This window comes from Stylophora pistillata, chromosome 12 (genome assembly GCF_964205215.1).
Source record: "Stylophora pistillata chromosome 12, jaStyPist1.2, whole genome shotgun sequence".
NCBI lineage: Eukaryota > Metazoa > Cnidaria > Anthozoa > Scleractinia > Pocilloporidae > Stylophora > Stylophora pistillata.
In genome coordinates, this window is record NC_142530.1 from 9,192,184 (window position 1) to 9,209,857 (window position 17,674).

Here is a 17,674-nt window from a genome sequence, read left to right on the forward strand (position 1 = left end):
TTTCATTGGATTTAGAGTTCGTCTCTCCTCCAGAAACATGGCGTCAAACACCTGGCTTTTTGCATTTTTATTGCTAATGACCTTCATCGATTTAACAGGTTTAAGACATTTCTTGTAGGAAATCTTGATTTGTACTTTAAAAGTTCTTTTCAAAAACTGTTTCCTTTTTTCTCCTTATTTTTCTTCTTACAGAAGCCCAGGAGGGACCAGAAAGTAAGTTGCTCTGTAGTGCTTTAAAAGAAACTGCTATTATCACTTTCTCAACTTATTGTTGTCATTTTTTTCAGTTTTTACAAAGTGTTAATTCTGTGAGTACAGTTGATATTCTTGAGCATGAAAGTGTTTTGTACCCTTCTCAGAGTCGGTTTAATGACTCTGAGTCGCGCCCTAAACATATTTGTGCCCAAGAACACAAGGTCTCTTGTTGTACTGCATACAACGACGGAAAAATAGCCCTGGGAAGGGGAAACGTAGGTTTTTTATTTAAAAAAATCCCTTGTACATTTGTCAGTCGTAAGTTTGTTTTAAGTTACTAGTAGATAGTAAGAATATAATTGGATAGAGATTCACTATTCTTCTGTCTCTCTTGACTTGTGATAAAAGAAGTCCGAGGCTGATGTATCATTGCACGAGCTTTTCACCAAGTCAATGTTACTTCTTGGATATTTTGCTCTTACTATAATCGTATTATACAACCCTGAAGTTTGTACATCTTTCATTACAACCGTCACAGTAAACTGTTCTTGGGCGAAAAGAAAACTTTTTAAGTTTTTAATGAATCGAAGATCTGAACTACATATTTGAGTGAGTAACAAAGTGTTTGTCACTTAGTCATAATTAATTATGCATGTTTCGCCTAGTTGTTATATAGTCCTAACGGCTTTTTAAATAGTCTGTAACTTACGATGATGCTCGTAACATCGAAACATGTCTTCGAAATTAAAATATGTCGTACTCTTCTTGAAGATAACGATTCTCAGGTTTCTTTTTAAAAATATGAGCCAACAAGAGGTCTGCACTTAGTTTTGAGGATTGACTGTTAAGTACTCAATAAAGGGATGATCCTCGCAAATGAGATTTATGACGACTGTGAAAGTATTTTTTTTTTATAAAAATGCTTATTGTTCTTTTCTTTTTCTCTTCTTTCCTTAGTGGAAACCCCTGAAAACGAAGGTAAACATAAAAAAAAGATATGTCTGTGAAGGTAACAAGGGAACGTTTGAAAGAGGAAAACCTCGGATGTCCAGAACTTTTCTGTTGCAAATTATTCGGTTTTTGTTTAATTTTTGCCGATAAAAGCCTGCGATTATTGATTTGCCAGTTATAGTTTTCCTTTTTCCTGGGACTCTTTCAGACTTTTTTTTAAAAATGTGAGCCAACAAGAGGTCTTGCACTGAGTTTTGAGCATTGACTGTTAGGTACTCAATAAAGGGATGATCCTCGCAAATGAGATTTATGGCGGCTCTTTCTGTGGAAGTGTTGTTCTTAAAATGCTTATTGTTCTTTTCTTTTTCTCTACTTTCCTTAGTGGAGACCCCTGAAAACGAAGGTAAACATGAAAAATGATATGTCTGTATGGCTTTGAAGGAAACAAGAGAACGTTTGAAAGGGGAAAAGTTTACATGAAATTTTTAAGATTGTTCACATTGATTTTGTCCATTTTACGCCTAATGCAGAATCCTTTCTTATTAATTTTCCTTTTTTTTTTTTTCACTGTGGAAACTCCTGAAATCGAAAGTAAACACAAAGATACATCGATACAGTTTGTAGCCGAGAAACATGACAAAATTGAAAAATCTTAAATCCATTGCTTCAGAATCTCAGACTTTTTTAGACTGTCTCAGATTTATTTTTAAAAAATGAGCCAACATGAAGTCTTGCACTTAGTTTTGAGCATTGACTGTTAAGTACTCAATAAAGGGATGATCCTCGCAAATGAGATTTATGGCGACTCTTCCTGTGGAAGTGTTTTTTTTTTTTTAATGCTTATTGTTCTTTTCTTTTCCTCTTCTTTCCTTAGTGGAAAGCCCTGAAAACGAAGGTAAACATGAAAAAGATATGTCTGTCTGGCTTTTAAGGTAAGAAGGGAACGTTTGAAGAGGGGAAAATTTTTTCACGAAATTTTTTAGTTTGGTCACGTTGATTTTGTCCATTTTATGCCTAATGTAGAAGCTTTTCTTATTCATTTTCCTTTTTTTCACAGTGAAAACTCCTGAAATGGAAGGTAAACACAAAGATACACCGATACAGTTTGTAGTCGAAAAACATGACAATTTAAAAAATTAGACATATTTCATTTTTCAGAATGAATTACCGTCAATCTCCGCTTTGCTTCGCCGATCAATTCAATTCTTCTTGCTTCAGTCTGAAATCCATTGGCTTTAGAATTCTGAAAGCTAGTTGAAAAAAAAAGCTTCTAGGGTATACCAAAGCATAGACCAGGAGCATATCAACATAGATATATTTAAAAAACACTTAACATTGATTTTTGCGAAGCCTTGGTAATCTCTAAATTTAAGTCAGAGCATTTTCCAACAAGATTTCACTTAGTCAAAGTAAAACGCTCATTTTTTCTCTTTTCAGAAAGTAAGAACACTTCTTGGAAATCCGAGTATTTTTTAGTATATTTGCTTTTAATCTGCAGTCCACAAATATTTATCTCGATGGAGAAGGAACGCAAAAGATGTTTACTAGTCCTTTTTTTTTTTTTTTCATCTGCGTGTAGATGACTGGAGTTAGTTAGAAAGTCATTGAAGTGCATTCAAACGGACAGACGTCATGAAAAAACATTTTCTGCTTAATAGGTTGCCGCATTCTCTTACTTTTGGAGCTCCACTGACGCTCTGTGCGCACAGGGGCTCCGGTATCATATTTTATTACATCGCACGCAGTATCCGTGGGCAAGATGAAGCGAATACTGTGTTCTGATTGGCTACCCGTGTGGGCAAGATGGGCTCATCTTGCCCGCATTGATCCCGCGCATGAAAAAAATAGAATAAGAACTACGTTCGTAACTCTTGGACAATTTCAGCGACGGAAACGCAAAAAGCGGTAGAAGATAGTCAAAAAAAAGGAAACAGAAACGTCTCTCGTGAGTTTGTTGTGCTTCAAACTCAGGTGTCTTTCTTTCCGGGCTCTTGATCTCGAAGAAAACAAGTCATTCTTAGTTCTCAATAAAGCGAAATCTTTTTGCAATAGAATAATTTTTTTATTGACCAAGTTTGTTCGGTCAGGATGGCTGGATATTAGCCTCGTTCTTTTTTTCGCATTTTATGGACCTCGACTTCGTCTCTGTCCATAAAAATGCAAAAAAAAAGAACTCGGCCAATATCCAGCCATCTTGACCTCACGCTTGGTTAATAACGCATATGTATTCATTCTTTCCAGCTCCAGAGAATAACTCATCATCGTCACCATTTTTAAAATTACCGGGTAAGTCTCTTACTTTATCACTGAAACATTTTTGATGTTACCCAAATCTGAGATTTATGCATCTGGATACATCTTCAAAGGTGTATCTTAGTCGTTGTAAAATATGGGAGAGAGTGTGGGAACGTGGGTGACATATCACGAGAAGAACTGTTCGTAGCATTAATTGATTTTCCTTTAATGGATAAACCGGCCGTAAACACGGAAATATAGTTTTCATATGCAAAGCTTGAGAAGATATTCATCTTGCCGTTGAATAAAAGTCTAATATAGAGAACATCATTAATGAAAGCAACCTCAACCGACATTTATATCCAATTTATTGTTCATGTTCTATTCTCTATATAGCATGCGGTTTCCGCCCTAGTAGAGTCCTCGTGGTTGGTGGTGTGAACGCCATGCCCAACTCATGGCCATGGATGATTTCACTCCAAAGAAAAGGAGCTCATCATTGTGGTGGTTCATTGATCAGCACCAACTGGGTTCTTACCGCCGCTCACTGTTTATTTGAACGGACGCCAAGTCTGTACACGGTTGTTGTTGGTAAGGAAAGGGAAAACTCGACATGTTGTTTAGTAGTATCGCTGTTAAGAGGTACTGTTGTATCTTATTAAATATACTGACTGGGGTTAATTAGTTGTCTCACTTAATATTTTGACTTGAGAAGGAATATTCATGGATCATCTTAACTTAACCCTGAGACTACTCCTCTTTACATCTGTTCTATGGAAAGTCGCGGAACGGAACAAGCGTTGCTTTACATTCCTAAAAAAGCCGAGAAAGGGGTCTATCATAGAGACTCGTAAGTAAAGCAATATATAAAATGTATTCGCCTCCTTTCAGGCGCACATTCGTTGTCCGGTTCGACGCCTGTTCAAGAAACATTCAAAGTCAAAAGACTTATAACGCATCCGAATTATACCCAGGGTACAGAAAACAATGACATCGCGCTTTTGGAGTTAGATCGCAAAGTCACGCTGAGCCTCAGGGTAAATCTGGTCTGCTTGCCGCAAAAGGGATCTAGAATTCCACCAGGAACACGATGTACCATCACCGGTAAATATTCTATATTCTATTATGCTTTCTTTTGCAACAAAGAGTCCATGCCTATTTAGCTGAAGATATAACTGCAATTAAACTAATGTATCATTTTAGGCTGGGGACTCAACAGTACTTATGGAGCTATTACCGACATACTCCAGCAAGAAGAACTGCCTGTTGCTAGTCACAGTGACTGCACAAAACGTAATACGGAAACATTTGTCGATGAGAGGTTGATGTTGTGCGCTGGAGGTCTAAAAGACAGTGCTGCTTGCAAGGTAAACGGAATAGATATTATTAGATAAAGCCGACGTTTTTGTAACATTCGTCACTAACTGAATTTTTAAGAAAGTTAGTCCATGGAGTAGGCCTTTTCACTGCTTTTTTTTCTATTCCTTTTTCATCTCAAGGGATGAATCGGTAAGCCTACAGTCATGAAATTAGTGAGATTGTTAAGCTTGAGATTGATCTGATAAGAACAATGATCGAAACTGACTCCACAAAGTTGAAATATTTTGGATTCGTTTGTATGGCGGGGAGCACCGATGCCCCCTTGTCACTCCTTTTAAATATGTTTTGGTCTGCGTCATCGAAAAACTCTCAAATCTGTCAGTTTTCCTTGCTCTTTTCAGCACTGGCGATATATATCGGCTAACTAATCCAAATAAAAAGTTGATAAAAGCCTTGAAGGATTCTCCAGCTCTAATGCGAATTTTCATAATGAGGTGAACATGGTTAAAGAGTTGTTTGCAAAATTGTGCAATCCTTAGTGGAATTTTAAGAATTTAGATCAGTTGACTTCTCGTTACACTAACGGTTCATTGTCAGTAAATCACTCCTGTCATCCGTGGTAAAGAAAATTTATGAGAAATTATGTATAACGACACACCTGTCTTTTCCTATCACATTAAAATTGGTCCTTTTCCAGGGGGACAGTGGCGGACCTCTTTCTTGTCTTGAAGGAACTCGCTGGGTCGTAAGAGGGGTCACGAGTATGGTGCCCTGGCCGTGCGAAAACGATTTGTACTCAGTGTTTGCCCGGGTCAGCAGTTTCATTGATTGGATCAACCAAAATATATCAGGTAGTTCAATAGCGTCGTGAATGCCCAATTTGCAAGTTTTTTTTTTTCAGAATTTTTACCCATGTGAGACCTGGTTGCAAGATCTACCTGGTTGATTCAATTTTCCACAACTCTTTGTACGTTGCCTGTTGACGAATCTTCTCTCTTGGCTACATTATCAGGTTGCTCATCTGTTTATCTGTGCATGTGTACGCAATGTTATACTTGCACATGCATGAACGCATACGCATTACCCTCTTTCCTGGGATGTTTCCCATCTACATAGGTAAAGCCAGGATTTTTTGGCCCACATTTCAACAGTTCGCGCACGCTTAAAGCAGCAACTTGTAAGAAAGGCCAATAATACAGTCACGGAGAGGAGATTTGATGAATTATTGCACTTCCCCATTTTGATGACTATGGGGCTTTGCTGCGCGCACTGCGAGCTCCGCTACGAAGGGTTTCCCATCCATGTCAACTAAGTGCAACGATACGAGTATCCTAGGTCTTCTATTGATTGTAATAAATATAGTAGTAGGTTTTAAATACACACTAATTTTTCCCCCTTCTTTATATAGGGTGATGCTATTCCATAAATTTTCAGTCAATGCAGTTTCCTTAAGAGAAGTTAAAAGGAGTCATGTCAACGAAAACGGAACTATTCTATAGACATTTTGCTTAATAACAATGTTATTCTAACTGAATAGGATGGAGGAAGTTTTAGTTGAATAAAGATATTTGTAAGTAAAAGTTCACTTAATTTTCTTTATTACTAGGTTAACAATATACATGAAAACATTTTGCGATTCTGATTTGCCAAGTAAACCAGGTGCTTAAAGAGGAAAAGTAAAGTACATTTATGAACACGTTTGCTGAAAGTTTACACAAAAACCCATGTGACGCACTTTTAGTAACATAAAAATTCACGCAGTTGTTCACGATGAAATAAAATAAAAGTGACAATTTTCAGTTATGTACACTCACCCAAAATTGCGTGTTCTCTAAGAATGCACAAGTACTTAGAAGGTTCTCAACGTAAACCTGTCGCATTCAGTTTTGCTGATGTTAAAATGTACGTCAAGGGGTTATTATTCGTGAAAACAGTAAACTTTTGAGAATAGTAAAGGTAGTCGCGGAACTGCTCGGTCACTGTCCATTTTAGAGCCAGAAACTTAAGTTTGTCTGCATGGAGGTGGTACTTCTTTTCACCTGCTGACAGTGCACTTACTTTCATAATTATCTCCATCCTGACTTTGGTACAGCACTGCACCAAGGCCATCTTTACTTGCATCGGTATGAAAGGTGAATGGATTTGAGAAATCTGGATGAGCCATAATAGGTGGATTGCCGGGGTGTCCAACCAACTCCTCAAGGGCTTGTTTCTGCTCTCCTCCCCAGTATACCAGTGTCTTTGAGGGTGGCCGTCCACCTTTCGCTGTCGTGGTTAACAAGTCATAAGCGGGTTTGGCAATCTTGACAAAGTTCTTAACGTACCTACACAGGGTTTTGACGGCATTCTAGGTCTCCGAAACTGATTATGGAACACTGAACTTAGCTTTGAGGAAGGATTTTTGTCGTTGTTAATTTAGGTTGAGACTTTATAGAAGAGGTTAGTGATGCTAACATAATAATATAACAATAAAAGTCTTTATTCCATCATAAGATAAAACTACATATCTTATGTTACAATGAATTTGGAAAAAACTACTGTAGAAATCTACATATATAATATGAATTAAAAAGTATGTCGTTATAATAAATGGAGTTAAATATCAACCTATTTACAAAGGTGTTCATAAAGCGCTGTGTATTAATTTTCGGGCGTGTGCAGCCTTTTTTCCTAAGATTGTGTACATAAGTCGTCTGGACAGGAATGATGTCTCTCAGGGGGTGGTAATCCGTTGATATTAATTTCTTCAAAATGTTTCGGTCTTGTTTGTTTAATAGGTTCTTGAGAAAAACTGGAAATGAAATACAACGGCGTTTATGGCATCGGTCTAAAAAATTTTGTACAACCATAAGATCGGACTCAGATGCCCCATAGACTGAAAGCGCATAACTAAAACTAGGCAAAACAATGGATATAAAAAAATGATCTATCTCTGCCTGAGATAGATCAATGTTCTTAGGACGTGTAAACACTTGTTTGCTTTGACAAACTTAGTTCTTACATGCTCATCAAATTTTCCGTCACTCTGTAGAGTTACTCCTAGTAAAACGAAGCTATTACATTGGGGAATATTATTAATTGGAGAGTAGAGTACACTGTGATTTTTCTTTCCAACAACCAGCTCTTTACATTTGCAAGAGTTGCAGACCATTCTATTGTCTTTACACCATGTTAAGAACTGTCCTACTAAGTCGGCAGACGGGTCGCCATTCCTAGTAATAGGCGAAAGAATAGCGGAATCACTGGCATATTTAAAAAGCACAGGGCAGCCATTAAAAAAAAAAAAAAATCTCTAAGTCATTCAACAATGTATTAAAAAGATACGCTCCGCTTACACTACCTTGTGTGGTTCCTCTATTGACAGATTTACACTGTCCTAAAAATTTGTAACTAACGACACGTTGTTGTCTTGCATAGAGGAAACTATGATACCAATTGATAATGTACGGATTTAGGGGTAGCTGTTTCAGTTTGGCAGACAAAATAGCGTGGTTCACAACCATGCTATTTGTTGTGAACCATCCATATTATTTGTAATTATCACACTTAGAAGTAAGGACTGAGATCTGAGAAAGCATAGACGGTTTGCCGCTAAGTTGCGTGAGAAGTTACTCAGCCAGTAGGTCCAAGAGTTGATATTTCAGTGAGTAAATAGTTGATTTCTGTGTGCTAAAATTGAATTTCAGTGTAATAATATTTGGTTTCGGTACACGTATTATTTGATTTAATCTCAGCGCACAACATATATCATTTTAGTGCACTAATATATATATCTTATCAGTCGTTTTGTTGTGTAGTATCGCTGGGTATTTTCACGAGTTGTGCCGTATTTTGACAAGCCTGTAGGGCTCGTCGAAATACAAACGTCTAATAAGAGATTTGTTATCCTACACGTCAAATTGTCATTTCAGTGCGGGCGAATTTCGTGGATATTTCTGGAGTACAAATATCGCGTGATATTTGTACTCGTCTATGGCGCTATTTGTACTCTACGAAGCACAATTGGATAATAATTACTTTTAGTACACAGCAATGGAATGTGCTGATAACATCGTTTATGTGAGAATTGCTAAGTAGTTATCGAGCATAAAGTCAACCACGAAGATTGCTTTGCCGAACTATACTTTGAATTGCCTTTTTTTCTCAAGTCCAATTGACTTTACTATAGAAATAAAAGTATGGGCAGGATGAATTCCTTGAGTCTAGCTGGCCTGGGTATCATCAAGATACCTCGAGGATGTATTCCTCGGTTGTCATGTCAACTGTTTGATTAAAAACCTTAACTTATAGAAGCTATCTTTTTCAAAGAACACCTGTGATTCTTTCCTTTCCAAGTCAGGCTGAGGTTATTCAGGATTATCCTTAAACCAGTATAACTATACAATGATTAGCACAGGTAGTTTACACGCCTCCCCTATGTAGGTGTTCGATAATCCTCCACTCCAAAATGATAAACAGAAATCTTGCAATTTATCTGGAATAAGTCCCCACCTTTGCCCCCAAACGATGTTGCCTGAAATTAGAGAGCATTTTGTTAACACCAGGCAATATTGAAATGGAGGAGAAGAGGAGGTAAATGAAAATTATCGAAAAAGAAAATTAAAACACTAGCATGGCGTGCAAAGACTTGCCACTCACTATATTCTTAGGCAAGGCGTCGAAAAATGATAAATCTCTTCGTATCCCCGTTTTAGCCATTTCCCTGTCTGCTGCTCTTCTGATACTCTTCAAACCGAATTTCTTCCCCCTCCTCTTGGGTGATCCCTGAATCATTTTAATCACTACACATCATCAATAAGAGATGCCGGGAGAGGCGATAAACATGGACCCCACCCCACCCCACCAACATCTACTCCGACACCATAGCTTTTAACTGAGCGTCTTAATGTTAATAGCTTTTATCGAGTTTCTGGTCGCCAGATAGTTTTGTGTATTTTCACGTTCTGAAAAAAGGAAGACTTTGTTCGTTCAGAATACAATATGAACACTATTAAACGGCTAACAAATGAATTCTTGTCTTCTAGAACTCAATGTTTGTGCAATGAAATAACTATATAGAGGCCACCACAGAGAACTCAAAGGCGATCGATAGAGAAACGGACCCAGGGGTGTGCAGATGCAATACTGAAATAGGAGAACTAAAAAAACAAAAACAAAAACATCCACCGGGAACTCTTTGTTCTATCTGAAAATAACCCACTGTGGCGAACGGCAAAAAAAACATCCATAAGGGACACGTTGTTTTGATCTGAAAATCACCCACTGAATATCAATCTGAGATACGCTGCCAAATAAGCAAGAACAACAATGCCCGTAGGCCATTGAAATTTCTGTATTACTGAGGGGAAAACTTGCAAGAGAAATACTATAGAAAAATCTTTGAAAAAAGGCTGTTAGATGAAAATTTTACTTGACGAAAAAAAAAACATACATGAGGGGGTATTTTTATAATTTCCTGCAATATTATACCGAAGGATCATGGTATTAAAACGCTTTATTATTAGACTCTGTTACTAGATACTGCATGGTTCGATGCTTCGTTTTTGAACAGTCACGTATGCTGATGCAAGAATCTGATGTTTTGGATCATCTTACTCAAGCCAATAATCTCTGCGTGGCTGTTAGACGGCTAAATATACATGCGGGTTTGACATGGGTATTGCATATTACAGTATTTTGGTAATATGATCTGATGAATTTGTCATTAGACTCTGTTATTAGATCATGGCTCGACGCTTTGTATTTGAACAGTCACGTATGCTGATGTCAATTGCAAGAATCTAATGTTTTGGATCATCTTACTCAAGCCAATAACCTCTGCGTGGGTGTTAGAAGGCTAAATATACATGTATGTTTTGACGTGGGTATTGTCTTTTACATTATTTTGGTAATATGATCTGATAAATACTTAAACAATGCTATTGCAATGGCCGGTATTAGTTTTCAGTTTTCAGTTCGGGATACCATATAAATATAAGTTTTGCACAACAAATTTTTCATTGGATTTAGAGTTCGTGTTCCCTCCAGAAACATGGCGTCAAAGGTCTGGCTTATTGCATTTCTATCGCTAATGACCTTCATCGATTTAACAGGTTAAAGATATTTCTTGTAATAAATCTTGATTTGTACTTTAAAAGTTCTTTTCAAAAACTTTTTCTTTTTTTCTCCTTGCTTTTCTCTATCCAGGAGCCCAAGAGGGACCAGAAAGTAAGTTGCTCTCTAGTGTTTTAGAAGAAACTGCTATTATCACTTTGTTGGACACTGTGCGGGCTAAATTGGAGATTTTGTTGGACTAAAATGCTTAGCTCGCGAGATTGTTCGAACTTTGTTGTCTTCTTTTTTTCGGTTTTCACCAAGATGATAATTATAGAAATACAGTTGATAATCTTGAACATGAAAATGTTTTGGGCCCTTCTCAGAGTCGTTTTAATGACTCTGAGCCGAGACCAAAACATATTTGTGCCCAAGAACACAAGGTCTCTTGTGTATGGAAAATAGCCCTAGGGAATGCGAAACGTAGGTTTTTTATTAAAAAAAATCCCTTGTACATTTGTCAGTCGTAAGTTTGTTTTAAGTTATTAGTAGATAGTAAGACTATAATTGGATAGAGGCTCACTATTTTTCTGTCTCTCTTGACTTGTGATAAGAGAAGTCCGAGGCTGATTTACCATCGTACGAGCTTTTCTCCAAGTCAATATTTGTTGAAAATAGATTTCGTTACTATAGATTTCGTTACTTTAGATTTCGTTACTCAGTCGCACATGATTTGTACTGTTGTCTAGTTATCCAATCGGAACACGATACTTGATTGACATTTGACCTAGGATTTTTACTTCGCACATGTTGTGGTAGACTCGAAAAATAACTCAATGAAAGAAGGAAAGTTTGGTTGGAAATCTGTTGGAAACTAGGGCGGAAAGTCTTGAATTTGTACGTAGATCATCAAGACAAGAATAAAGTCTTGCGGAAATCTAGAGGAGTTATTCTTTCCCTTTTTACAATATTACTTCTTGAAAATTTAGCCCTTACTAAAATCGTATTATATAACTCTGACGTTTGTATATCTTTCATCAAAACCGCTACAATAAAAGTTTTTCGGGCGAAAGAAAAACTTTTCAAGTTTTTAATGAATCGAAGATCTGAATTACGTTTTTCACTCTATGCAGCTACCGAAATTAGTCAACAGCAGCATGCGCGAATTTCAAATTTTTGAGGAAGGCGTCACTCTCACATAATAGCGAGGAAACAATTACCCCACCATTACAATAATTTGCAAATCTCGGATGTCCAAAACTTTTCTGTTGTAAATTATTCAGATTTTTGTTTCATTTTCGCCGATAAAAGCCTGCTATTCTTGATTTGCCAGTTAAAGTTATCCTTTTTCCTGGGACTCTCTCAGATTTCTTTTTGAAAATATGAGCCAACAAGAATTCCTGCACTGAGTTTTGAGCATTGACTGTTAAGTCCTCAATAAAAGGATGATCATCTCAAATGAGATTTTTATGGCGACTCTTTCTGTGGAACAATGCTTATTGTTCTTCTCTTTTTCTCTTCTTTTCTTTAGTTGAAACCCCTGAAAACGAAGGTAAACATGAAAAAGGATATGTCTGTATGGCTTTGAAGGTAACAAGGGGACGTTTGAAAGGGCAAAAGTTTTACACGAAATTTTTAAGTTTGTCACATTGATTTTGTCCATTTTATGCCTAATGTAGAATCCTTTCTCATTCATTTTCCTTTTTTTCACAGTGGAAACTCCTGAATTCGAAGGTACACACAAAGATACACCTATACAGTTTGTAGCAGAGAAACATGACAAATTAAAAAATTAGACGCATTTTATTTTTTCAGAATGAACTACTATCAGTGTTCGCTTTGCCTTTATAATTCTGAAAGCTACTTGAATTAATACAAACTCCTAGGTTGCACCACAGCATAGACCAGGAGCATATCAACATGGACATGTTTAAAAACACTTAACATTGATTTTTAAGGGGGGTATGGTAATCTCTAAATTTAAGTCTGTGCATCTTCCAACAGGACTTCGCTTAGTAAAGTTAAACGCTCATTTTGTCTCTTTAAATCTGCAGTCGTCAAATGTTTATCTCGATGGAGAAGGAACTCAAAAGATATTTTCTAGTTTCTTTTTTTTTTTTCATCCGCGTGTAGATGGCAGGAGTTAGTTAGAAAGTCATTGAAGTGCATTCAAACGGACAGACCTCAGGAAAAAACATTTTCTTCTCAATAGGTTAACACATCCTCTTACTTTTGGAGCTCCACTGACGCACTGCGCGCATTGGGGCTCCGGTATCATATTGTATTCATTCTTTCCAGCTCCAGAGAATAACTCATCATTGTCACCATTTTTAAAATTACCGGGTAAGTCTCTTAATTCATCACTGAAACATTTTTGATGCAACCCAAATCTGATATTTATTCATCTGGATGCATCTTCAAAGGTGTATTTTAGTCGTTGTAAAATATATAGGAGTATATTCAGTTGTGATTGTTTGGTATATATAATCATTGCTTTGAATGAGAGAGTGTGGGAACGTGAGTGACATGCCATGAGAAGAACTGTTCGTAGCGTTAGTTAAATTTCACTTAATGATCAAACCGTAAATACGGAAACATAGTTTTTAGATGCAAAGTCTAGGACAATATTCATCTTGCCGTTCAATAGAAGTCTAATATAGCGAACATCATCAATGAAAGCAGCCTGAACCGACATTTATATCCAATTTATTGTTCATGTTCTATTCTCTATATAGCATGCGGTTTCCGCCCTACTAAATCCCTCGTGATTGGTGGTCTGAACGCCACGCCCAACTCATGGCCATGGATGATTTCACTCAAAAGAAGAGGAGCTCATCATTGTGGTGGTTCACTGATCAGAACCAACTGGGTTCTTACTGCCGCTCACTGCCTATTTGAACGGACGCCAAGTGTGTACACGGTTGTTGTTGGTAAGGAAAGGGAAAACTCGACATGTTGTTTAGTAGTATCGCTGTTAAGAGGTACTGTTGTATCCTATTAAATATATGGACTGAGGTTAATTGCTTATCTCACTTAATTATTCTGACTTGAGAAGAAATATTCATGGATGATCTCAATTTAACCCTGAGACTACCCCCCTTTGAATCGCATCATTGAATAAAATCTCGCATTCTGATTGGTTAACGAAGCCAGGTATTTAGCGTAGAATTGCGAGTTGAAAACGAGGCTAAGTGAAATTGTTTCGCATCTAGGTAAGCACAACAACTATCGTCAAATTGTAACAAAGTTTGGTTTCTAAGTCAATTTAAACTGTTTTCAAAACCATTCTCACCTTCTAGAGAGCAAAAACAAAAAAGGCGTTTTCAACGTAAGCCTGAGGTTCTTCCTTGTTTTGAACTGAACTTCAAATTCTTGGAGAGGCATCAAAACCTCTTTCGCTCGCGACAACTCGAAAGCGAGAAAATCCTGTGAACACGGCCCAGAAAAAGCAATCCCCGAGCTAATAGGTCACGCCAACTCGGGTTCAATAACCATCTGCAGCCATAATATTTTAGAAAAACAACAAAGGATGTCAAGCAAGTTGGCTGGGTTTTCAGTCGTACCACTACGACTGTCACAGCTGCCAACGCCAGCGACGGTCCACGCACTAAAGCTTTGCGAGAAATTTATGTCAACAGCCTTGTACTCCATCAGTAGTTGGCAATAACACAGCATCAATGAATATCGGCATGATCTAGCAGCAAGAGGCTAGGTGGATTGTTCACCAATGTATCGTTCAACAACTTTCCAGTGAATATTTCCATCAACTTTCAGTCGAATGCTCATCCCAACGATTCAGCTAATGGCAGTCGCCTGTAGTGGATTTCTACTAATAAAAAGAGTAAAGTTTTTGGACTTTTTATGAAACACTTCTTTGTTTTTAAAGGAATGAAGAATCGATCAATACACGTATTTACACTTTAAGGCACTTAACTTATATCAATCGCGATGTTATTGCACTTGAAATCAGTGCTTTCGTTTGCATACTTCATTTCTCTCAGTTTGCCACCGAAAAGGTAAAAGGTGTAAATTATTTTCCTTCTCGAGGAAATTATTTGGAATTTTGAAAAAAAAGATGTTAACGATAAACGGCTTGTAAATTCAGTGAAATACCAACATTATCCTTAAATAGTGTGAAGCTTGTTTAAAAGTTCGAAAATTAATGTAAAATCAAGCACGAGGTACAAATAAAATTGTCGAAGGTTCAAACGTGTACGACTAACCTTGCTTTCTATTCGCTAACATAATGACACTTCTGACAATTGGCTTTGAAATGGCTTTCTACTTCTAGAGCGCGCGCTCGGGATAAAAACAAACAATAATACAGCCGATTTAATTTCTTGTTTTCTTATTTTCATTCAGTTATGCGATTCAAGGAAAATTCATCACCTGACTCGTGAATTCCGCGTTAAATTGCACTTGAGAACCGATATCGCGCTCATCGCTTCGCGATTCGTGCGATATCGGTTTTCGGGTGCAATTTAACGCGGAATTCACGAGTCAGGTAATGAATTTTCCTACAACCTGTTCTATGGAAAGTCGCGGAACGGAACCAGCGCTGCTTTACACCCCTAAAGAAGCTGGGAAAGGGGTATATAATAAAGGCTCGTAATAAAGCAATATATAAAATGCATTTGCCTCCTTTTAGGTGCACATTCCTTATCCGGTTCGACGCCTGTTCAAGAAACATTCAGAGTCAAAAGGCTTATAACACATCCGAAGTTTAGCTGGGACACGTCAAAAAATGACATCGCACTTTTGGAGTTAGATCGCAATGTCACGAAGAGCCTCAGGGTAAATCTGGTCTGCTTGCCCCAACAGGGATCTAGAATTCCACCAGGAACACGATGTACTATCACCGGTAAATATTCTATATTCTATTATGCTTTCTTTTGTAACAAAAAGTCCATGCTTATTCAGCTAAAGTTGTAACAGCAATTAACTAATGTATCATTTTAGGCTGGGGATTCACCCGTGCGTTTGGACCTTGGGCCGACATCCTCCAGCAAGCCGACCTGCCTGTTGCTAGTCACAGTGACTGCGTAAAACGTAACAGTGCCTTTCCTTTGACATTTCCTGTCGATAAGAGGTCGATGTTGTGCGCTGGAGGTCAAGGAGACATTGGTGGTTGCTCGGTAAACGGAATAGATAGTATTAAATGAGGAAGAGGTTTTGTAAAAGTTAGCCTATATTCTCATGAAGTAGGCCTTTGCACTGCTTTTTTCTTTTCTTCTTTTCACCTCAAAGGATGAATTGGTACGCTAAAATTTACGAAATAAGTAAGTTTGCTAAGTTTGAGATTTATCTGCTGAGGACAATGATCGAAGCTATGACTCCACAAAGTCATAATATTTTGCATTCCTTTGCATGGCAGGAAGAAGTCTTGAAGGATTCGCCAGCTCTAAAGCAAATTTTCATAATGAAGTGAACATGGTTAATGAGTTGAAAAAAGGGCGCAATCCTTAGTGAAATTATTTGAACAGTTGACTTCTTGTTCAACTAACGATTAATTCAAACAACAACAAACATATGAAACATATACGTAACGATTAATTGTCAATAAATCATTCCTGTTAGTAACTACAACATCGCATTATTACTATTATTACTATTATTATTATTACTTTCGGTCGCTCACTAACAGGCCTCGATGCGAGTGTAAAGACAATTAATCAGAAATTATGTTTAACGAGGCACCTGACTTTTCGTTGTATATCGAATTTGGTATTATTTTTTTTTTTTAAGGGGGACAGTGGCGGACCTTTTTCTTGTCTTGAAGGAACCCGCTGGGTCTTGAGAGGGGTCACGAGTTGGAGGCCCACGCAGTGCCAAACCGATTCCTACACGGTGTTTGCCCGGGTTAGCAGTTTCATTAATTGGATCAATCAGAATATATCAGGTAATTTAATAGCTTTATGAATGCCCAATTTTTTATCTTTTTTTTTTCTTCAGAATTTTCTTCTCTATTGTCCGTTGACGAATCTTCTCTCTTGGCTACATTATCATGTTGCTCATATGTTTACCTGCGCAAGCGCATGCAATTTTCTAGTTACATATGCAAGAACGCATGCGTATTACGTTCCTCCTTGAGAGGTTTCCCTTCTCCGTTGTAAAGCCAGGACTTTTATGCCCATATTTGAATTGTTCGCACGCGCTTAAAGTAGCACCATGTAAGGAAGGCCAGTAAAACGGTCACGTCGTAGAGCAAAGTTTCTTGCCTTGATGAGTTACTGTACTACCCATTTTTGATGACTATGCGACTTCGCTGGATGCTGTGGGAGCTCCGCTATGAAAGGTTTCCGATGACTGTCTACTAAGTGCAATAATATGAGTATTATAGGTGTCTTGGTGATTGTAATAAATGAAGTAATAGGTTTGAAATACTCACTAATTTGTTGTTTCCTTGTTTTTCCCTTCTTTATCCAGGGTGATGCCATTCCATAAATTTTTTGTCAATGCAGTTTCCTTAAGAGCAGAAAAGGGGAACTATTCTCTAGACATTATGCTCAATAACAGTGTTAATTTAACTGAATAGGATGGAAGAGGTTTTAGTTGAATAAAGATATTTGTAAGTAAAAGTTCACCTAATTTTCTTTATTACCAGTTTAACAATATACATGAAATCATTTTGCGATTCTGATTTTCCAAGTGATCCAGATGTTTAAAAAGGTAATTCTTGGTACATTTATGAACATGTTTTCCTGAAACTTTTACACAAAAACCCATTAAACGCACTTTCAGTAACATAAAAATTCATGCTGTTCTTCACAATGGAATAAAATAAAGTTGATAATTTTCACACAGTTTTGTGGCTTCACTTCAGTTCACTGATATGCTAGTTACACTCTCCCAAAAAATTCTTTTCAGTACAAACTCCAGCAAGATGAGCCGAGCACGAACAATAAATATTGTGCGAGTGAACTTCTAAAATCCTGAATTA

At 37.3% G+C, this 17,674-nt stretch overlaps 2 protein-coding genes across 2 annotated transcripts in view; both read left to right on the forward strand.

Moving 5' to 3' along the window:
• Positions 1-17,674, forward strand: part of LOC111328514 (chymotrypsinogen A) — a 29,193-nt gene continuing 11,519 nt past the window's right edge. The window contains exons 1-2 of the mRNA XM_088741035.1: positions 1-98; positions 193-213. Of these exons, the coding sequence (XP_088597161.1) occupies positions 38-98; positions 193-213 (82 nt within the window). The 5' untranslated portion in view covers positions 1-37. The remainder of the gene's footprint in view (positions 99-192; positions 214-17,674) is intronic.
• Positions 2,991-17,538, forward strand: LOC111328515 (transmembrane protease serine 9-like). The gene is made up of 15 exons (XM_022932966.2): positions 2,991-3,432; positions 3,778-3,972; positions 4,273-4,485; positions 4,585-4,748; positions 5,399-5,552; positions 10,680-10,793; positions 10,888-10,908; positions 12,266-12,286; positions 12,448-12,468; positions 13,033-13,077; positions 13,470-13,664; positions 15,383-15,595; positions 15,694-15,869; positions 16,480-16,633; positions 17,161-17,538. The coding sequence occupies exons 1-15, from the start codon at positions 3,369-3,371 to the stop codon at positions 17,163-17,165; spliced, it is 1,755 nt and encodes a 584-aa protein (XP_022788701.2). The 5' UTR covers positions 2,991-3,368; the 3' UTR covers positions 17,166-17,538.

Excerpts from the sequence above, each read along its gene's own strand:
- LOC111328515 (XM_022932966.2), top strand. The coding sequence starts at position 3,369 with ATGTATTCATTCTTTCCAGCTCCAGAGAATAACTCATCATCGTCACCA. Across the intron at positions 3,433-3,777 it reads ACCATTTTTAAAATTACCGG|CATGCGGTTTCCGCCCTAGT; the intron begins GTAAGTCTCTTA and ends TTCTCTATATAG. Across the intron at positions 13,078-13,469 it reads ACCATTTTTAAAATTACCGG|CATGCGGTTTCCGCCCTACT; the intron begins GTAAGTCTCTTA and ends TTCTCTATATAG.